General features: G+C 41.9%; 1 protein-coding gene across 4 annotated transcripts in view; it reads right to left on the bottom strand.

The window, feature by feature from the left end:
- Positions 1–23,313, bottom strand: part of rad50 (RAD50 homolog, double strand break repair protein) — a 160,337-nt gene that overhangs the window by 16,808 nt on the left and 120,216 nt on the right. For all 4 annotated transcript variants that reach the window (XM_072590429.1, XM_072590430.1, XM_072590427.1 and 1 more), the window contains exons 21-24: positions 19,830–19,957; positions 16,954–17,178; positions 3,351–3,436; positions 83–225 (exon numbers count right to left, since the gene is read on the bottom strand). In XM_072590429.1, the coding sequence (XP_072446530.1) occupies positions 83–225; positions 3,351–3,436; positions 16,954–17,178; positions 19,830–19,957 (582 nt within the window). The remainder of the gene's footprint in view (positions 1–82; positions 226–3,350; positions 3,437–16,953; positions 17,179–19,829; positions 19,958–23,313) is intronic.

Here is a 23,313-nt window from a genome sequence, read left to right as displayed (position 1 = left end):
TTTGTTTCACAGAATGACCTACATGTTCTGAAGTACCTGTAACACAAAGATGCAGTAATACAGACAAAAATCAATGACATACCTTTTGTCCAGCGCTGTACCTTCCTCTCATGTCCAGTGCTGTGTCTCCCTTCACCATTACTACACGGTAATTATAATTCCTCCTTTTGTCACTGGCCGACACATTTTCATCAGCATCAGAACGGATCTCAATATATTCAATATCTATTGAAAGAAAGCCCAAATCTGGCCTTGGTTACCCAAAGAAAAGTCAAAGATCACATTGTGTCCTTACTATTCAAAGCAGTGTGAGAGACACCGTGGTTAAGGACCACAAATGTAAAATGTGGAGAGAAAAATATGAATTATTCTTTGAAAATTGTGTTACATAAAAGTACTGCTCGGTTATAAAATATTTAGTCCCGGTATCTAAAGCTGATCAAATTAGTGTATTAAATCTAAGTGAAAGCTCTACATTTATATTGCAACTAATTATTTATAACTGTGGTGGCTCAAGATGGCAGATGACTATGACCACCTTCTCAAGCAAAATGATTAATTTGCAATAAATCCTGTTCTTGCCAGTGCTCACTTCTGGTTTGTTGAGGATCAGTTGAGATTAAGAATGGCAGCTGGTATAGCAGGAAACAGATGATGGTAGTCAGTGAATGTAAGAGGGTCATGATAGAACCTTCTGGTTTTGAAGAGTAGCTCATGTGCTGCCTGAAAAAGGAGCAAGACAACTTTGCTAACTCTTAGAAGGAAGGCGCATCATATCTGCTGCCCATCAGGCACTTGAGAGAACACTGGCAAGTTGCCCTCCCTGAGGACCTCATGACAAGATGTCTTGCTGGCCAATCAAGACATGGGCATCTTTAAACCATGGAGAAAAGGAAGCTGCTGTCTTTGACTCTGCAGTGAAACACACTTAAAGCATGAAGGAGATATATGTCCCCTCACCAGTTGCTTTAAGCTCTGCTTCTGACCCATAAATTGCGAACCAGTCACTCTGAACCTCTTGGAAGTAAATCAAAATTCGTGGATACGGAAAGATCTAGGAGCAACAAGTCCAACCAAGCATGAAGACCATCTCGGCAAATCATGTAAACAGTGACCATTGAACTTCCCAGTTTTCCCCTTCACTCATCACAACAATTTTGTTTTGTCTGTTTATGCATGAAAGCAGGGAGCAGTTTGATAAGGGGGCTAGAATATCAAGTAGAGTAATATGTTGACTAATATATTTACTGTGGAAAAGGATATGGAAGATATAGACTGTCGGGAAATAGATGGTGACATCTTGCAAAATGTCCATATTACAGAGGAGGAAGTGCTGGATGTCTTGAAACGGTTAAAAGTGGATAAATCCTCAGGACCTGATCAGACCCGAGAACTCTGTGGGAAGCTAGAGAAGTGATTGCTGGGCCTCTTGCTGAGATATTTGTATCATCGATAGTCACAGGTGAGGTGCCGAAAGACTGGAGGTTGGCAAACGTGGTGCCACTGTTTAAGAAAGGCGGTAAAGATAAGCCAGTGAACTATAGACCGGTGAGCCTGACCTCGGTGGTGGGCAAGTTGTTGGAGGGAATCCTGAGGGACAGGATGTACATGTATTTGGAAATGCAAGGACTAATTCGGGATAGTCAACACGGCTTTGTGCATGGGAAATCATGTCTCACAAACTTGATTGAGTTTTTTGAAGAAGTAACAAAGAGGATTGATGAGGGCAGAGTGCTAGATGTGATCTAAATACACTTCAGTAAGGCGTTCAACAAGGTTCCCCATGGGAGACTGATTAGCAAGGTTAGATCTCATGGAATACAGGGAGAACTGGCCATTTGGATACAGAACTGGCTCAAAGGTAGAAGACAGAGGGTGGTGGTGGAGGGTTGTTTTTCAGACTGGAGGCCTGTGACCAGTGGAGTGCCACAAGGATCGGTGCTGGGCCCTCTATATTTTTGTTGTTTACATAAATGATTTGGATGAGAGCATAAGAAGTATAGTTAGTAAGTTTGCAGATGACACCAAAATTGGAGGTGTTATGGACAGCGAAGAGGGTTACCGCAGATTACAATAGGATCTGGACCAGATGGGCCAATGGGCTGAGAAGTGGCAGGTGGAGTATAATTTAGGTAAATGCGAGGTGCTGCATTTTGGGAAAGCAAATCTTAGCAGGACTTATACACTTAATGGTAAAGTCCTAGGGAGTGTTGCTGAACAAAGAGACCTTGGAGTGCAGATTCATAGCTCCTTGAAAGTGGAGTCGCAGGTAGATAGGATAGTGAAGGCAGTGTTTGGTATGCTTTCCTTTATTGGTCACAGTATTGAGTACAGGAGTATACATTGAGTATTGAATGCTGCGGCTGTACAGGACATTGGTCAGGCCACTGTTGGAATATTGCGTGCAATTCTGGTCTCCTTCCCATCGGAAAGATGTTGTGAAACTTGAAAGGGTTCAGAAAAGATTTACAAGGATGTTGCCAGGGTTGGTGCATCTGAGCTACAGGAAGAGGCTGAACAGGTTGGGGCTGTTTTCCCTGGAGCGTCGGAGGCTGAGGGGTGACCTTATAGAGGTTTACAAAATTATGAGGGGCATGGATAGGATAAATAGACAAAGTCCCTGGGATCAGGGAGTCCAGAACTAGAGGGCATAGGTTTAGGGTGAGAGGGTAAAGATATAAAAGAGACCTAATGGGCAACTTTTTCACGCAGAGGGTGGTATGTGTATGGAATGAGCTGCCAGAGGATGTGGTGGAGGCTGGTACAATTGTAATATTTAAGAGGCATTTGGATGGGTATATGAATCGGAAGGGTTTGGAGGGATATGGGCCGGGCGCTGGCAGGTGGGACTAGATTGGGTTGGGATATCTGGTTGGCATGGACAGGTTGGACCGAAGGGTCTGTTTCCATGCTGTACATCTCTATGACCCTATGACATCTTATAGTTGTCTCTTGTAGGTAGAATCTATTCATTTCAAGTAAGTTCTTGTCAAGGACAGAAAGGTGGTATGGGCTTTCTTTTAAACTAGGTCTAAACGAAAGATAAATTGGGGAAATTTGAGTGCTTTTCTAAAATATTTAACTTTTGTGACACTGGAGTCTAGCAGAGTTTTATCTCCAGTGTGTATCTCAGTGAGGCATAAAAAGTAACTCATCAGTGTCTCTGGCTGGGTTTAAAAGTATGCTGAACTCTTCCTTTCACCTCAAAAGAGTTCAAATTCTTTTAATTTTTTCTCTTGACCATAGACAAAAATCATGTTTATTTGTCTTCCCTGTCGATTTTTTTTTGAGATTCAATGTTAGGAAAAGAAACCATGAGCGCCACCTGCAGGGCATCTTATAGGTTGTACCTTGACCTCTATAAGTGCTTCGCCACAGGTCACGGATAATTTTGTTGATTTCTTCCATCTTCATGCTGTGGAATCGCATTATAGCTCTGAAGGAGAAATGAAAACGAGAGGAAAGCAAAATTATTACCACAGGAACCAACCAAACTTTATTTGTAGCCCTCAAACTTGTCCTTCTAGAATCATAGAATGCTTACAGTGTGGAAGCAGGCCATTCAGCCCACTGATTCCACACTGTCCCTCTGAAGAGCATCCCACCTAGACCCATGCCCTACAACCTTGCATTTCCTATGGCTAATCCATCTAACTTGCACATCTTTGGAGTGCGGGAAGAAACCAGAGCACCCGAGGAAGTCCACATAGATACAGTGAGAATGTGTAAACTCCACACAGACACCTGGAGTCAAACCTGGGTCCATAGCAGTGCTAGACACCAGGAAGCCACCATACTACCCCTGTTCTGTTACAACTGCTGCAAGATGAAATTGTTATTTCTATATGCTAACATTCTAGTGGCCCTGATACATAGCAAATCACTTACTACACTGAAAATGTACTTAGTGCTGAAACTAACACTTTTAAACTTCAGTGTTGAGTTTCAATCCCACTTCAGATTTACATAACCACCCACAAAAATGGATTGAACGTGCTGTTACAGCGCATCAGCCCACTCATGCTGCTCAAGCAACACAACAGGATCTGCATAAAAATGACCCATTCCCACTTGCTTCAGAAACTGAGAATACTATCGAGCTGGATTCCAATAGGTCAGTCTGAAGTATCCTTTCTTCCCAATGAATGTTTGACCAATCGCTATAACCTTCCTTTACAATTTCCATGAGTGAATTGAAAACTACAATCCCCAAATATGAAGGCAGATAAAGGGCAGGTGGAGAGGCAAGTGACACTGTATGGCCTCTAAACTAATCCTAAGCTTGAAGCTCTTGCATTCAAATGAATTATTTCCTGAAGGGCAATCAGCCTCATTAGTTATAGAAACATGGATAGAGTCATCACTGATCTACTGTATGAGCCATGCATCACACATTCAAATTACTGAATAATTAAGACTTTGAACTGTGCCTGGCAGGCTTCACTGACAATGCATTCAAACATTTTTAAAGCAAAAGGTAAGTTTGATTCATCTCGTATGGACCATGTTTTTAGACTGACAATGCATATGAGCAATAGAAATTTGTGTTTCCATAAAGTCTACCATCTAGACCAACAGGCAATGAATGACCTAATGCAATATATTCATGCACAGTGATGGTTTGCCTAAGTTGGCAAACTTTCAGTTTCATAGCTTTCAGCTGGAGCGGCAGTTCCCTGATAGCATGGAATAGTCACTGTCATTTACAAGTGAAAGAGGATTGAGTAAATACCATCTAGATTGAACATGCTCATTTATGCAAAATTTGACAAATGTATGATGTAGGCAGTCAGAGGTGAGGAAGTGGTTGCAGGTTCAGTGGAAGCAATTGTACTGGGAAATTAGAGGGAAAGTCTTGAGGCAAGGAAATTGGTTCTAAAAAAAGGACAATTGAGATGATTATAGAAGACATCTTTCCGATGCTGCTACACTTGGCAAGGTGCAGGCAGGGGTCTTCCACTCCGATTTTGTACATTCTTATTCACTTTACATTCCTGGCAGTGCTTTTTGCACACCGATACAGGATTGGTTTTGAAATAACTTAAGATCAGGATGTGCCACTTTCATGAACAAAAGAATGAAAATCATGCAAAGGCCACCTTTTAGTGGATGCAGCTCGCATGATTAAAAGGTGTTAACACTTCCTGCATTTACTGTTCAGCTCTTTGGAGGTTGTGAGATGACTCAAAATACTGAACATAATAACCTGACATCGTCGACAGAATATTTATCTGATTCAAACAAAAAGATGCAATCAATGTGTTTTCTTCTTAACCAAACTCAAGTAGTTTTTGAGAGCTGACAGAAATGAGTCATACAACTTTTCCAAACTTAATTATGCACAAAGAATATCTGACATTGCAACTTTTCTTTTGAAAAAAAGGTTGTTACTCTTCATTCCTTGAAGGTACTTTGTTCCTATTATGCTCTAAACCTTTGAAAACTGGCGGGCCTCGTAAAATCTAACAACGCATTGTGAAAAATAAAGCAGGAAAATTCAGGCAGTGGCTCTAGAAGTGTAACTGTAGATTAGTGTTGATGCAGTGACAGTTTTACAATGGAAGTAGTCTCATACAGGAGCTGTGTGTATATGAAGTGACTGAAACATTGCTTTTGTAAAATACCACTTTACTTTTATACCATACTAGGAGGATATCTGGCTGATAAGACATGCCTAAGGAGACTGGAGATGCAGTGGTGGGTTTTGGAGACAGATTAAGTACATGGTCTTTAAAGATAAAGGATTGGAGTTGGGGTAATATCCACAGTTTATTGAAGGGCACCTTGGAGAACTGAAAGAAACAGCTCGAAGCACCAGATACTGCAAACGACTGTAGACCTTGACAATATAATTCTTTGAAGTTTGTGTCACAGGTAGACAGGTTGTTTAAGAATGCATTTAGCATGCTTGCCTTCATTCCTCAGACTTTTGACTAACAGAGTTGGGACGTCATGTCAAGGGTGTACAGAACATTGGTGAGGCCAACTCTGTCAAATTATCAAATTACAGCGCGATTAATTTCTCCAGTACAACCTTGTTACTAATACTCATTTCCTTTAATTCCTCACTCTCCCTCGTCACTTGGATCTCTATTACTGGGAGATTCTCGTCACTCTGTTATTGGAAGACTACTTTTAAGCTGGAGAGGGTTCAGAAAAGATTTACCAGGGCATTGCCAGGAATGGAAGGTTTGAGTTATAAAGGAGAAGCTGGGCTTCTTTTTCGACTGGAGTGTAGGAGGTTGAGGGGTAATCTTATAGAGGTTTATAAAATCATAAGAGGCATTGATAAGGTGAATTGAAGGTGTCCTTCCCTAGGATAGAGTTTCAAGACTAGGGGGTATATTTTTAAGGTGAGAAGAGGACTTGAGGGGCGACATTTTGTTTTTACAGAGAGTGGTTTGTGTGTGGAATGAACTTCCAAAGGAAGTGGTGCTTGCCAGTACAGCTACAACATTTAAAAGACATTTAGATGAGTACACGAATAAGAAATGTTTGCAGGGATATGGGCCGAGCACAGGCGGGTGGGACTAGTTTCGTTTGGGAACATGTTCGGCGTGGACTGGTTGGACCGAAGGGTCTATTTCCGTGCTGTATGACTCTAACATTCCAGCCACAGTACTTGACAGTACCTCCTGTTGGATGCTGTATCAAAAGCCTTCTGAAAATCCAAATATACTATATCATCAAATTCTCCTTTAACAATTTTGTTAGGAAGATTTTCAGAAAATTCCAACAGGCCTTTTAAAAATAAATTTTCATTTCCATGCTGACTGTACTCAACCACATCATTTTTATCCAAATGTCCATTTATCATGCCATTTATAATTGACTTCAGCATTTTTCCCAAAACTGACTGAAGGTTTGTAGTTTCCTGTTTTTTTCCCTTGCTTTTTTAAAAATATATTGGTTTGATATTTGCAAGCTTCCAGTCCGCAGGATTCAGTCCAGAATCAATGGAATTTCTGCAGATGATTACCAATGCATCAACTATCTCTACAGCCGACTTTTACTGGGGGATGTATTGACACTCAGCCCATTATCACTATAACCACTTACTTCTGGGGAATCTATCAAATTACAGCGCGATTAATTTCTCCAGTACAACCTTGTTACTTATACTTATTTCCTTTAATTCCTCACTCTCCCTCGTCACTTGGATCTCTAATACTGGGAGATTTGTTGAAACTTCCTCAACTTAGACAGACATAAGGTAATCATATTGGTTCTTTACCATTTTTCTATTCCTCATTATAAATTCTCCTAACTACTTATAATGAACCCACATTCATCTTAATGCATGTTTTTCAGAATTTACCTTTGAAGCTTTTACAGTCCATTTGTATGTCTTTGATAGATTCCTATGTCAACCTATACCCATTTTAACATCCTCCATCAATCCTCATACTTGCTATATCTCCCACCAGGTGCAGCCACTCTGCCAACTCAGTGTCAACTCAACTGCCACTCTTTGCCATTACCTCTCCAATTTGCCCACGACCCAATTCACATGCTGACAATGAATAAAGCTCTCTATCTATTGCTGACATTGAACAGCACACTCACTGGTACGAAACTGTACATTAAATTCCTTCAAATATTTGTAAACAAACAGTCCCGATCGAAAAGCAGTCGGAACTGTACGCTCACCTGATAGATGCCATTTTCACAATGGGATGCCTTTGTGTAATCAGTCATGCAAGACAAATCCTACACTTTTAAGAGTATTCCTTGACAGTCTCAATCATCACCAAAGGAACGGAATGGATTGTCAACAGGACAATGAAGCAATAACCTATTCACTGTTGCTCAGTTTTGTTTCTGCCAGGATTACGGACCTCAGTATTAAACTTGCTCCAGGTTATAGATAGACTGCTGAACTCCACAGGTGGGGTGACATCTTGGCAATGCGAGATTAAGGATTTCTAAAAAATCTGGACCCAATAGGAATTGGCGGAAAACTGACAGTTGCAACTGTAAGAGACAGCACAAAGGATTGGTCATGGTTGTTGGAGATCAATCATCTCAGCCTGAGGATGTGTGACTGCAGGAACTCCTCACTGTAGTGTCTCAATCTCAAACTTCATAATTTGTGTGAAGATTTGTAGCTCGTTGTTGTGGTTGTGTTCACTGAGCTGGGAATTCGTGTTGCAGATGTTTCGTCCCCTGTCTAGGTGACATCCTCAGTGCTTGGGAGCCTCCTGTGATCTTTTCTCCAGCATTTATACCGGAAGCAGCAGATTCAAACCACTATAAATGCCGAAGAAAAGATCACAGAAGCGCTTCACAGGAGGCTCCCAAGCACTGAGGATGTCACCTAGACAGGGGACGAAATGTCTGCAACACAAATTCCCAGCTTGGCAAACACAATCAAACTTCATAAACTCAGAAGTGGGGACGTTCATGGATAATCGCATGATATTCAGCATCATTTACTATTTCTCAGATACTGAAGCAGGTCGTATCCATATGAAACAAAACCTGGACATACCCAGGGTTTGGAATGATAAGTGGAAAGTAACATTTGCACCACATAAGTTCAAGACAATGACCAGCTCCAGCAAGCCAGAATCTAATCGTATACCCTTGATGTTTAGTGACAATACCAGCACTGAATCCCCCACTATCATCATCTTGGACGACCAGAAAATGAACTAAGACAGTCACATAAATAACATGGCTGTAAGAGGAGGTCAAAGGCTAGGATGTCTATGATGATTAACCCACCTTCTGTAGCCCCAGTGCTTGCCTACCAGCAACAAGACACAAATCAAGAGTGTATTGGAATACCCTCCACTTGCCTGATTGTCGATAAAGCTTCACCAAGTATGGGAAGAGAACAAAAGTATGGAGTGGAGTTCCAGCCATTATCATCGTGAGTAGCAGAGGAGGCTCAATAGGCCAAATGGCCTACTCCCGCTCCTATTTTCTTTGTTTGCCCTTTGGGGAAGGAAATCTGCCAACCTTACCCAATCTGCATAAAAGTGACTACAGACCCACAACCACGTGAGTGACTCTTAACTGTTGCTCAGGTGCACTAGCAAAACTGGTTAGACTAGATTAGATTAATTAGTGTGGAAACAGGCTCTTCGGCCCAACAAGTCCACACCGACCCTCCGAAGAGCAACCCACCCAGATCTATTCCTCTACATTTACCCCTTCACCTAACACTACGGGCAATTTACCATGGCCAATTCACCTGACCTGCACATCTTTGGACTGTGGGAGGAAACACACGCAGACATGGGGAGAATGGGCAAACTCCACTTAGACAGTTGCCTGAGGCGGGAATTGAACCCCGGTTTCTGGCGCTATGAGGCAGCAGTGCCACCACTGTGCCACCATGCTGCTCGTGCTGGTTACTTCAAGGGCAATTAGGAATGGATAACAAATGCCAGCTTTGACAAAGGTCAGTTAGACTCGAAACGTCAGCTCTTTTCTCTCCTTACAAATGCTGCCAGACCTGCTGAGATTTTCCAGCATTTTGTTTTTTGGTAACAAAAGCCAGCCCTGCCAACATTGCCCAAACCACAAGAATGAATGGAACATTACAAATAAGATTATCCTACACCAATAGCAAAGCAGATCAGGCAATTACCTTTCAAATAAAAAAGTAAATGAAGTGACACACAAGAGATCAAATAAAGAACTCCTGATAAAATACCACACATTACCTGCTTTGATCATCTCATCCTTTGCAATCTATGGTTAATGCATGAATCACTAGATAAAGTCATTTAACAGTACAAAAGGTAAACAAACAGTATTCAGCACAACCTGCATATCTATTGCAAAGCCAAAAACAAAGATGCTTTTCTTGGACAAACATATAAAAACAAATTATCTTTGAAATACTAGAGTTACGCTGCAAGTACAGCAACTACCAATGTCTTATTCTCTCTGACATTCATACAATTTTAGATACAACTGCAATTTCCTTCAGAGATATTGCAGATGAACTTTAAATGCTAACTTTCCAAGATCAGTATTTGAGTCACTGTGAACATAAATTCAGCTGTCACTTAGATGGTTTCTGCAGAAACATTGATTTATTACAGAAGGTGGCCTTCACTGTGCCTGCACTGGCTCACTTACCTAAACCATTCTCCATATCACTACACACCATTAACATCCAAGTAACCTTGCAAAAAAGAAAATTTTTAATGGGCGGCACAGTGGCAGTGGTTAGCACTGCTACCTCACAGCGCCAGAGACCGGGTTCAATTCCCGCCTCAGGTGACTGACTGTGTGGAGTTTGCACATTCTCCCCGTGTCTGCGTGGGTTTCCTCCGGGTGCTCCGGTTTCCTCCCACAATCCAAAGATGTGCAGGTCAGGTGAATTGGCCATGCTAAATTGCTCGCAGTGTTAGGCGAAGGGGTAAATGTAGGTGAATGGGTCTGGATGGGTTGTGCTTCAGCGGGTCGTTGTGGACTTGTTGGGCCGAAGGGCCTGTTTCCACACTAAGTAATCTAATAAAAACTCTTTCAATGCCTCAATTGAGCCCGCCTTTCAAGGCTGCACACCCCTTATCCTAACAACCTGCTGTGTGACAAAGTTTTTTTCTCACGTAACCCCTTCATTTGTTTGCCCTTCACTTGGAAAAGATTGTTTATATTTTGAACAGAATTGCCTTGTTGATTAGTCCCAAATTAAAACAAGATGCAACATGGCCTTTCATTAAAGGACAATGACAATAGTGTCAAGGATTTGAAAGGGGAGATGCAGAGAAACGATTTTCTTTACTGGGGCAGCCAGAACAAGGATCACAACCTTTAAATTCAGTTCAGAGACACAGAGGCACTAAAAGCTTTTGCATGTAAAACAGTGAAACTGAAAAGCAGTTGATCTGCGGGTCAATTGGTAATATAATAACTGAGATCAATAATTTTTTGCTATGTAAAGGTATTGAGATACATGGAACTAAGGTAAGTAAAAGTAAGTTTGTGGGCAGCATGGTGGCTCAGTGGCTAGCACTCTTGCCTGACAGCGCCAGGGAAGTGGGTTCGATTCCTGCCTCAGGCGACCGTCGACATGGAGTTTATACATTCTCCCAGTTCTGCGTGGGTTTCCTCTGGATGCTCCGGTTTCCTCCCACAATCCAAAGATGTGCAGGCCAGGTGAACTGGCCATGCTAAATCGCCCATAGTGTTAGATGCATTAGTCAGGGGTAAATAGGTGGGAGAATGGGTCTGGGTGGGTTGCTCTTCGGAGGGTTGGTGTGGACTTGTTGGGTCGAAGGGCGTGTTTCCATACTGCAGGGTATCTAGTCTGAAACCAGTTGAACTGATCAGTGTGCACGTGGTTGTCAGTAGACAAACAAATAATGCTTGCTTAATATTTGACCTGAAGACTGTGCTTGGAATTCATTCAAGTCACAATTACCCACTGGATTTCAATGGGAGACTCTAGCCTTAGTACTAAATGTATTAATGTATAATTTTATTTAAACTTACTAATTTTTGAATTTGTACCATTCAACATCATTTGCATCAGTTCAGGTTCTTCCATGATCCCAGTTTGGAAACAGTATAGGAGATTTATTCATCATAAATTAATAAAAATGTCTTTACAGATTTTGAATAAAAAAGATCTAATAATATGCATATATGTAATCTTTGGTAACTGTGCTATCTTTTATACAACACAAGAACAAAAGAAGCAGGAGTAGGCCCCCAAGTCTACTCTGCCTTTCAAAAAGAAGCTGCTCCAGACTTGGACTCAAGATTATAGAATCATGCAGCATGGAAATGGACCCTTTGGTCCAACCAGGCCATGTTGAACATAATCCCAAACTAAACTAGTCCCACCTGCCTGCTCTTGGCCCATTTCCCTCCAAATCTTTCCTCTTCATTTACATATCCAAATGTCTTTCAAAACTGTAACTGTGCCCACATCCACCACTTCATCAGGAAGTTCATTTCACATGCGAACCACCCTCTGTGTTAGAAATTTGCCTCTCATGTCTTTTTAAAAAATCTGTTTCCTTAAAGATATGCTCCCTAAATCCTGAAATCCTCTTGGGAAAGGAGACCTGCCATTAAACCTATTATGAATAGGAAAAGGAAGCTTTTTTTAAACTTAAATTGATGACTTTGCCTTCTCGTGCCATCAATGGATGCATAATTTCTGATCATTCAGCATTTCACAACTGTTTAAATGCAGATTTTAATACAAGATTAATGATCAGGATGCTTTATCAGTTCTTTAAATTTGAAAAAAATTACATAAACCAGCTATCATTTCCTGTTTTGACAGATCTCACTGATTAATCAAACCTTGACTCAAAATTGCTGTGAATAATCAATTGAGTTTTCAAAAATATACAAAGTCCATTTTAAAATGTGTTTCCTCAGTTAGGAATCTTGAAAAACACAATTTTCTTTCAAATGTGTTTTACTCGGTTTTAAAAGTACAAAACATTATCTTCGCATTGCCTTTCTCTCTCTCTCTCTCTCTCTCAACAGTTGACAGTATCATTCTCAATACTCAATGTAATTTGTGGAATCTTGTACAAAAGAGTGCATTTTCATAATTCTCCTATGATTCAACACAATGTTGTCCAATACATTAGTCAGCAACCATATGCGGCTAACTGTATTCCTGAACAGTAAAATAAGTTGTGTTTGACAGAATTATTGAGCACGTGATAGCAATACTCATTCATATGGCATATGCTGGTGCACTCTGACCTTCTGGGTCACCTGTTGCAATAATGCACCTGAACTGGGTGACTAAACAACTGTCACCACAGCCACACCTGCGTTTAGTCAGTGATTTCTAATGGTCAATGGCTGGATCAATGTATTGTGCACCACCTTGTCAAATCCTCAGGTTCCTCTCCCAGAAAATTAGCAGCAAAGATCTCAAACAAGTTGGGGCATTATGATCAGTTTTAGCTCCTGTGACAAGGAAGATGAGTAACATCAACACCTACTTTTTCTCATTATCTACTAACTGCAGAAAATCTGTGGGGACATAGTTTTGGGGGCGGGGAGGGTGGGGTGGAGTTGGAGAGGCAGCATTGCGGAGTCAACAGAGGATTGGACCAGTGTGTGAGGCTTCTATGGTTGAGCCTAATGTGTGCAGTGCTGATCACTGGATTACACAAAGGCATTCAAAAAAAGATTGTAAAAGGTGTAGAAAAGCTACAGAAATGACATGAGCACTGCGAAGTCACATCTACCAGGAGAGAATGAACCAGCTGGATACTCTGAAAGAATAAGGGAGAATCCTTTATAATTATAAAAGATTCTTGCAGAGGGCAGAAAGTGAGAGGGGGATCATCCAGGTGAGGGTTGATATGGGCAGCGAAAGAAAGGTCTCAGGAGGTTAGGGCGTGGGTAGTCTTGGCTGCCAGTGGACTCCTCACTGCCCAGGTCCAGGCCTCAATAATGCGGATATTACCACAGCCTTTATAGGGCATCTCCATCTTGTCTGCTCACATTGCTGAACACTCCAGTGAATCGCAACATGCCCAGGGTGTCTGATAGACACCAGCAATCTGTTTTAATGGAGCACTTCACCAAACTGCAAATGCTTATGTCAATCAAGTGGTAAACCCAACATTGTTGTTTTATGAACTGGACTGATTCCAGGCAATGCGAGAGAAAAGAGGCTGCAAGATGGATTTGTACTAATTGACTGCCTTTGATGGCCTCAGGACAGTCCAAAATGCTACATGGCCAATGAACATCTTTTCATGGTTAGTCACTGCTGTTTGTAGGAACACATCAATTTGCACCAGCAACGCACCCATTAATAAATTCAGAGGGTGCAGAAGAACCATGCACTTTTTGATTATGTTTTCATGGCTGGCTGATCTCATATTTACTGCTAATCTCTAGATTAATCCCTTGTGAAGGTGGTGGTGAGCTGCCTTCATGATCTACTGCAAACCATTTGGTGTAAGTAGATCCACAATGCCATTAGGGAGGGAACTCCAGGGTTTTGACCTAGCGACAATGAAGGAACAACAATATATTTTCAAGACAGGATGCTGAGTGGCTTGAAGGGGAACTTGCAGGTTGTGGTGTTCCTAAATATCTGCTGCCCTTGTCCTTCTAGATGGTAGTGTTTACAAGTTTGGAAGATGCTGTATTCTGAGAGTGTGCTGGCTATGTTGTGTGTGGAAGGGTACAAGGGAATATCCAGAAGTCATTGTCCACATGGGAACTGATGACAGAAGAAGGGCATGTGTAGAGATCCTGTATTCAGTTTCAGGAGCTGGGAGGGTAATGAAGGTACAAGACCTGAAATATAATAATTGGCAGGTTAGTTACAAGTTGGACTGAAGGGTCTGTTTCCATGCTGTACATCTCTATGACTCTATGGCATGACCTACTGAATACAAGAGTAGGTAGGGTAAAACATGTTTCTACAGAATTGATGCAGGAGGATAGACTTCAGATGCTTGAAGCATTGGAATTTGACTGGGACAGGAAGGAGTTGCTCAAGTTAAACAAGTTGCATCTCAGCATCCCTGGGGTAACATTGTTGTAGGCGAAAGTGATCACTGCACACACTGTGTGCTGGAAAAGCATAGCCAGTCAGGCAGCATCCGAGGAGCAGGCGAGTCGACATTTCGAGCATAACTAGCTCTTCATCAGGAATGCAGAATTCCTGATGAAATGCTTATGCTCAAAATGTCGACTCTCCTGCTCCTTGGATGCTGCCTGACTGGCTGCGCTTTTCCAGCAACACACTTTTTGACTTTAATATCTTTGTAGGAAGATTAACCTGTGACATGAGAGATTAACCAGGGATGCAGTTTAAGTTGGCCTGTCAGGGAAAAGCCACCAGGAATAAAAGTGCAGAGAGATTAGAAGAGACAAAAAGCTTGCATATAGATTTGGAAACAGGAGGGAATGCATAGTAGACAAACATGAAGTAGTCTAACACAGGTTTAGAGACCATGTACAAGTTTAAAGAGGGAGTGACTTGGAGGTGAGTGGCTGGTGAAGGCAGAATTTACTGATGACTACATTGGAGAGCTAAAGTGGGATGATTGAGTTGACGGTCAAAGAAAGATCCTAGTTTATTAGAATAAAGGAACATTAAAGGAGGGGTTATGCTGCTGGATATATACTACAGGCTACCAAACAGTGCAGAAGAGGCACAGGAGAACATTTGCAGGAAAATTGCAGTCTAATTGGACAGCTTTATCTAAAAAGCCAACATAACAAATTGTCTCCTTCAGTTCTGTGCCATTCTATGATTTCGTGTGGTTGCCTACGCAGATGAATTGATTAGCACCATGTGACATATCTAGTCGTGTACTTTCCTGTTCTGAATTATGCTGAATTTGAGAAGCATATCTGCATGATCATGATGAGAAAGACCAGGTGACAAATGTGATAGAGTTAAAAAAAATTTATAAGAAATCTTTCATTTCTTCCTGCGGGACCTTACAATCACCACAATGGTTTCTTTTTTCCTGCCGTACCATCTCCACTGATTAAAGTAAACCTTCAGTGGCATCAGTGACAAAGCATTTCCGTTCACACAAATCCACCACGTCACAATCTCCGATGTCAGTAAGGAAAATCTCAATACTCTCTTGCTGTGTGAACCCTGATCGCTTTGCAGCCAAAATGAGAATGGCCAGGTCTTCTGCCTGAATGTTATGTTTCTGCTGATGACCACAAAAACTGCAGACTTAGGAAATAACTCAAAAAGGAAAGACATGTTCTGCCACAGAGTGAATGGACTCAAAACATTAACTGTCTCTCTCTTTTTCTCTCTCCACAGATGCTGCCTAACCTGCTAAATTTCCTTTCTTGTTTTTGATTTCTCTGGAAACCTCCTTAATTTTTGCATGCTTTTTTAATGTTAGAACATTGCACAGAACTAACATTTAAATGTAACTTGTTGGAAGGCCAACATGCTTCACGCCCAACCTAAATTAATTGGATTTAGGAATCATTGAGCAAATATGACATGGGCTGCACTAACAGTTTATTCTCATTTTGCCATTGTCCTCAATGTTAAAACCAGGTCGGACTGGGTGAAAGATTTCTTTCTGAAGTATTGGTCATGCCATATGTCAGAAAGTTGGACAGCAAAATAAAAGTGTTTTTATTTTCCAATCTTGCGCATGGTTTCAAATCTCTCACTATCACCGTAACCTCCTCCAGTCCAAATTCCCACTAAGACAGGAATGCAGAGAACAGGAGCAGTCGTCATTCATTGGTGCCTTGAGCCTGCTCCAGCATTCAATAGGATCACAGGTGGCTCTTCTAACCCAATGCCATTTGCCCGCACTATGCCAATATTCCTTGGTATCATTAACCTTTGGAAATCTATCAGTCAATCTCTCTCTCAAATATACACAACGACTGAGCCAGTATAGATTTGCCACCCTCGATTTCTCCTTAATTCAGTCCTAAGTGGCTTCCTCTTATTCTGAAGCTGTCCCCTGGTTCTAAAACTGCAGCATCCACCCCACCCATGACAGTTCATCCCTCAGGGGTGATGATTTTTCAATGTTACACAGACAAAACTGGTACCGGAAAATCTTGGAAGTTGAAAGTAGCATAAATGATAAAGCTACATAAAGATCATTCATGACAGCAGCAAAAATGTATCAGCAACAATTTTAAAAGGGGGCCAGTTTAATGAGCCCTCAAATCTGTATCCCGGAAGGTGCAATTCCAGGCCACTGCATTGAAATAGCCATCTCTGCTGATGACTCGGTTCATTTCACGACCTGGAAAGGTGCTTCATAAATGCAAGTTGTTGCTGAAATAAATATTGAAACAGGAGTGGAATCATATCCTTTCCAGGACTTTCTCCAAAGTCTCTTTCGAAAACTAGGATATCATTAACCTAAGCAAGAACAGCACATCATATAATATTATAAACTATGAGCTGAGGTAGAAGGTTCATAATTACACTTCCTTCACTGGACAGAACATGCAAGTCTGGGAGATTCTGGAATACAGGATTTTACTTACTGGTCTAGTGCCTTGTAATAAATATCCAGGTCTTTGTTAGCCAGTTCCGTCGTTCTCATTACGATCATCATTTCTCGGAACTTTTCCTCAGCGTCTCTATACTGAGGTTCTCTCAGCTCCCTTCTGAAATGAAGTATTTCCTCCTCAAAACCTTTCTGCCGCCCTTGAGCCAGGTTGCGATTTTTCTTGAAGTCGTCCAGTCGTTCTTCCAGCTGTTTCCGCTCACTGCCAGTTTAAAAAAAACACTTGTTGTACAAAACGAATGGAAAAAAAATAACACTTTTATGAATCTGAGTGGGCAGGAACATATCAAAGTGCTGAATGGCTATCTACATCAGATTTCAGGAATAAATAAATGAACGATTTTAATCGGAAGAAACGGAAAATGGAGCTATTTATTGGTTCATGAGGCTGCAGAGATGTACAGAGAGGTACGGAGATGGAGGCAGAGTGATAATATCACTGGACTAGCAATCCAGGGGTCCAGGCTAATGCTCTGTCAACACTAATTCAAATCTGACAATGGTGGAACTTGAACTCCATTACTAAAACATCTGAAAAATTGTAAACATAATATAAATATATATTCCTAAATATATGACAAATACTTAAATATAAATATAAACCTAAGTAATGGAGACTGTCAAATTATTGTCAACTGCTGTAGAAACCCACCTGGATCACTAATGTCACTTAGGGAAGGAAATCTGCCATCCTTACCTAGACTGGCCTACATGCGATTCTAGACCATAAGTAATGTGGCCCGAATTGCCCTCTGGTAAGGTCCTAGTAAGCCACTCATTTCAAGGGCAATTAACGTTGGCAACAAATGCCAGAGATGTCTTCATCCCATCACAATTTAGAAAAAGCTTCTCTCTTAATGCGAATTGTTTCTACCAGGGTTTGCTCACATGCAGCATGTGTATATTTGTCTGAATCCAACCTAATGGATGGAAACATCAGTCTAAGATTTCAGTATGCAGGTTAGGCCGAAATGTTAGTGCAGTTCTGAAGGGGTGCTACCCTGCTGGAGGAGTCTAATTTCCTGTGAGATGTTAACCTTTGACCCTGAGCAATCTCAGATGCAAGTACAAGGTAAAACGTGTAAAAAGCCAGGTAGCTCCCATTACATCCATGTCAATATTTCTGTGAGCTTGCTGTGCACAAATCAGCTGGCAAATTCTGCCAACGCAAAGCAATGACTGCACTCCAAAACTCAAATATTTGTTCTGTTTTTTGGAATGTTACAAGGATGGGAAACTGACAATATGACTGCAAGCTCCTTCTTAACGATTTCTGAGAGCTAATTATAATGTCACATACGGCTTCACTTTTTTATTAAAAATTGACAATTCCTCATGGGCTCCCTAGAATCCAGGAAAAAAATATACAAAACAAAATACTGTTCTATTTGTTCTTGTCCCCATTAAGCAAGTCCAACTTGCTAATTTTTGGAAACAAAAAAAAATCTCAAAATTATCCCTAGGAATCCCAACATCATCTTCCATCTTGGAGGCACAATTGCCTCAACTTCTGGAGAAATTTTATATTTCCTGAAGAATTTTTTTTTACTTATGATTGATTGGCTGCAGTGGAAGATTGAACAGGCACAGTCTTCATGATAAAGAGAATCCTGTCAGTGAAAGGCGAGGCTGACAAAATATCTCTTAAGCTTTTTTGCATTTTATCGTTGTTTTAAAACAGATTCAACTTTTGTTGCTTTCAGTTGTGTCTGCCAGGGTAAAAAACTGTTGACCAAAAAAAAAGTTAACACTAGGACCCAGATCTTCGCTAACAAACAGGAGTCACACTTTTGGAGACAATCCTGGGACAACCTTTGTGGTGGGAAGCTATATTCCTAATTGCTCTTCTGAAGGCATTGATAAATTGTCTGTTTGAACCTCTGCAGTTCTTGAGGTGTAGATACATCCTTGAGCTGTTAGGGGAGGGAGTTCCAGGATTTTGACCCAGTGACACTGAAGGAACAGTGATACAGGAAGTCCATGGGTTGCAAACAGGTTCTGTTCTGGTGTTCAATTGCGAGTCACAGGACAATATAAAGTAGCCATTAGTAAGCACAAGAAATGTTTGTATGCCAGGTCTTTAAAGTTATAATCGTATATGAGATCGCATTTGAAAGGATAAGCGGTCATTGATCAAACGCTCGGAAATCAGGGAACCCCTGCACATTGCCAAATCAGAATGGTGTTGGGGTGGGCGAACTTGCAGGTAATGGTATTCCCATGGATCTGCAACTCTCATTCTTCTAGGTGGTCAAAGTCATGGGCTTTGTTGGTGCTCTTATAGACCAAGTTCCTGCAGTGCATCTTGTAAATGATACACAGTGCTGCCACTGTGTGGTCATGGTGAAGACTGAGTGTTTAAGGTGGTGGATGGGATACCAATCAAGCCAGTTACTTTATCCCGGATGGTATTTTCTTGAGTGTTGTTGGAGCTGCACCCATCCAGCTTTAAAGCTCAATTGTTATTTACATGCTCTCCAAAAAGAAACACCAGCTCCCATTTACTCAGGGGCAGCCTACTCACATAAAGCTCTGACCATAATTTAAGGATGCTTTGAAGATCCCTGGCATTAAATATTGTCAGCAACAATTCAACATATGCGGAAACACAGGTTGTTCTGCTATAACTCATATTGCGTCAATGCAAATTCATAGTAATGCGATCGACGAACTGGGAAGGTTGTTTCTAAAGAACAAACTTTTAAAATGTATGTTTTAAAACGCGATTCCATTGCCAACACTTTAAACTCTATTTCTAAATTGCAATTCTTCTATAATGTGGGATTACACTAAAACGCAAGCATCATGTTACAGCATCACTGACTGTACTGTGTATTTTAAGCTTTGTCGTACTTTCTGAGATGCATTACTTTCATCTCTCCCATCTCTTTTAAAAGCTCCTTCCTCTTGCTCTCCACGACATTCAATTCTTCCATTCTCTTCCGTAATGTCAAGTTATCCTGCAACCAGCGCTCCTCAAGCTGTAAGAGGCAGCAATATAACACAACCATGATCATTTTGTGCAGCCTTCATTCACCAGGTTGACATATAAAAACATACAAAAACTACAAACGTACACTTGCAAAGTGAAGAGAAACTTACTTGAGGGGGTCACTCTTTTTTAAGAATTCTCTTCCCAGACAAGCAGTGGAGACTGGCTCAATAAATACAATCAAGGCTGAATGTTGGTTTTTAACTGACAAGGATGTCAGAGATTAGGGTGGGAGAATACGGAAAAGGTGGGGAAAAAAAGGCCACAATCCAATCACCTTAACAAGTGGCAGGAAGACTCAAGGGGCCCAATGGCCTATTCAAACCAGTAACAATTTTTGGTTGAGAGGACAGAAGGTTTGATGATCCAGTTTGCTGATGACACGAAGTTGAAAATAAGATACCCACAGCACATAAAAAGCTCAAAAAAAAAGGTTAAATGAATGGGCAAAAGTGTGGCAATTGCAGCATAATGTGGAAAAAGTTAAGCAGGTACAGCCAAGTGACTAAAAAAGCTAATAGATTTTGATCATTTACTGCAAGGGCAACAGAATCCAGAAGTAGGAAAGTTATACTTCAGTTATACAGGGCACTGGTGAGAGCACATCTGGCAAACCTTGCATTGTATTTGTTACCTGATGTAAGGAAAGAAGAGTTCATAGAGGGCTTACCAAACTGATATCTGGAATGAATGGGTTGTATTATGAGGAAATGTTGGACAGGCTGAGTTTGTATTCATCTGAGTTTAGAACAACAGGAGGGACTTGGTTGAAACATGTAAGATCCTGAGGGGCTTGAGGGGGTAGACGGGAAGAGGATGTTTTGCCTTATGGGAGAGCCTAGGACGAAAGGTCACTGCTTAAAAATCAGGGTTCATTCATTTAAAACAGACTCGATGCTCATCTCAGCAGGCTGAGTTTTTGGACCTCTGCTTCTACCATCTTTTCAGGAGAGTCCTTGAATATTTATAAGGCAGCTTTTTAGTAACCAAGGGTATTATGAGTCATCGGGGTCAGGTAGGGAAGGGGATTTGAGGTTCCAATCAGATCAGCCATGAACTTTTTTCTGGAGAAGGGTCAAGGGGCTAAACGCTCGATCCTTGTGCTCCTGTCACGTGCACCCCTTCGCCCCCCGGTCACATGCACCCCTGCCATGTGTACTCCTGTGCCCCCTCCGTCATAAGCACTTCTGTATCCACCGCCCCCCCACTGTCACGTGCACCCTTGCGCCCCCCCATCACATGCACCCCTGCACCCCCCCCGTCACGTGCACCCCTGCGCCCACCCCCGTCACGTGTACCCCTGCGCCCCCCCCGTCATGTGCACTCCTATGCCCCCTCCGTCATAAGCACTCCTGCACCCACTGCCCCCCATTGTCACGTGCATTCCTGCACCCACCCCATCGTCACGTGCACCCGTGCCCCGCCCCGTGCACTCATGCCTGTCATGTGCACCTCTACACCCACCAACCCCGTCATGTGCATCTCTGCACCCATCATCAACTCCGTCACGTGCATTCCTTCCCCCTCCACTACCGTCACGTGCACTCCTGCCCCCACCACCCTCAGTCACATGCACTCCTGCCCCCACCACCCTCAGTCACATGCACTCCTGCTCTTATTTCTTATGATTTTGGCTACATCAACATTTGCAGAGAGTGAAGGAGTTCACACACTTTGCTTTGTGTGAAGCACTATAGCTTTGCCAGCTAAATACAGCACTTCAGAATACAACCCAAAGCAGATGCAGCCAAACATCATTAACTTCCATGATGGAGTTAGCACCCAGACTCCCCAGCTGCTAAGCTGGATCAAACGCAGGCAGTGATACACAACTCGGCCTCGTGTTTCAATCGGATTAGGTAATGCCATTTAGAATGATTATAGCATTACACAAGGTTGCAGTCACTGCTGGACTGGGGTCAAAGAATGCCTGCAGACTCACTCATTCAGCTTAGATTTCTGTTCGAAGCTTTGCATGACAGCCAGACCAGAACTGAGCTCTGCTACACATTGGCTGTTTACACTGAATCAGACAACCTAACCTGTCTGATTTATGAAGCTTGCATCGATCAGTATCTTCTGGAAAGGAGGTGCAAGTCAGTAAAGGTTTTGGGCACTTACTCCAAGAAAGTGTTCATAAAATAGACATTGCAAAATTACATCAGCAGCGCACACTGAAATGAGGCCGCAGATTCATTGCCTGATTGGGCAGTTGCCAAACGGAATATCATTCATCTCTTTGTCTGAAGCTTAGATGTGAATCTAGTGAAAAACTAAATAAAACCAGAAATTCCTGGCAATAAGCAGAAGGTTACAGAAACAGCTGCACAGATAACCACAACCAATTCCGATGACAGTCATATGCCTGAAAATGTAGAAATGTAACAGGTTTTGACCAAGGGATTGGTGCGACAGGAACTAAAAGAAGGTCCAGAATAGAGGTGGCAAAGGTGGATGACAGGAGAAGTTGAAGAATAATAGAATCCCTACAGTGCAGAAAGTGGCCATTTGGCCCATCAAGTCTGCACAGACACCCTGAAGAGCCAGAGCCAACCCCCTACCATATCCCCATAGCAGAGGCAGTAATACAGAGACTCTAACAAACAGCTTTGCCAACCATCCAACCCAAGCTTTGGGTTCGCTATGAGGATGACACCTTTGTCATCACTAAACGAAACAATTAGAGAAAACCTTCAAGACCATCAATAATACCATTACTGGAATAAAATTCACTAAAGAGGAGGAAAGCAACAAACTGCCAGTCCTAGATGTCGCAGTAGAGTGAACAGCCAATGGGCAACTTCAAACCAGCGTCTGCAGGAAAACAACACATACGGACCAAATATTGAACTACAGAAGCAATTATCCTAACATCCACAAATGAGGCTGCATCAGAACATTATTTCAATGAGCAGCACAGAGGAACTACACAGAGCAGAGGAAAATCACCTGTACAGTGTATTCAAAAAGAATGGGTACCCAATGAACACAGTCCGCTGATTTCTCAGCAACAAACCCAAACAAGCAGACAAAAAGTGTCCAGAAACCCTAGCCACTCTCCTCTACATCAAAGACATCTCGGGAATGACTGCCAGACTACTTAGACCCCCTTGGCATCATGGTAGCCCACAAACCTACCAACACACTAAAACAGCAGCTAATGAACTTGAAAGACCCTATACAGACAACAAGCAAAACTAATGTCATTTACAAAATACCATGCAAAAACTGTAACAACACTACATTGGACGAACACGAAAAAACTAGCCACCAGGATACATGAACATCAACTAGCCACAAAACGACATGACCCTCTCTCACTAGTATCCTTACATATAGATAAGG

The sequence above is a fragment of the Chiloscyllium punctatum genome, chromosome 20 (genome assembly GCF_047496795.1).
Source record: "Chiloscyllium punctatum isolate Juve2018m chromosome 20, sChiPun1.3, whole genome shotgun sequence".
Classification (NCBI taxonomy): Eukaryota; Metazoa; Chordata; class Chondrichthyes; order Orectolobiformes; family Hemiscylliidae; genus Chiloscyllium; species Chiloscyllium punctatum.
This window is presented reverse-complemented; position numbering and strand designations above follow the sequence as displayed.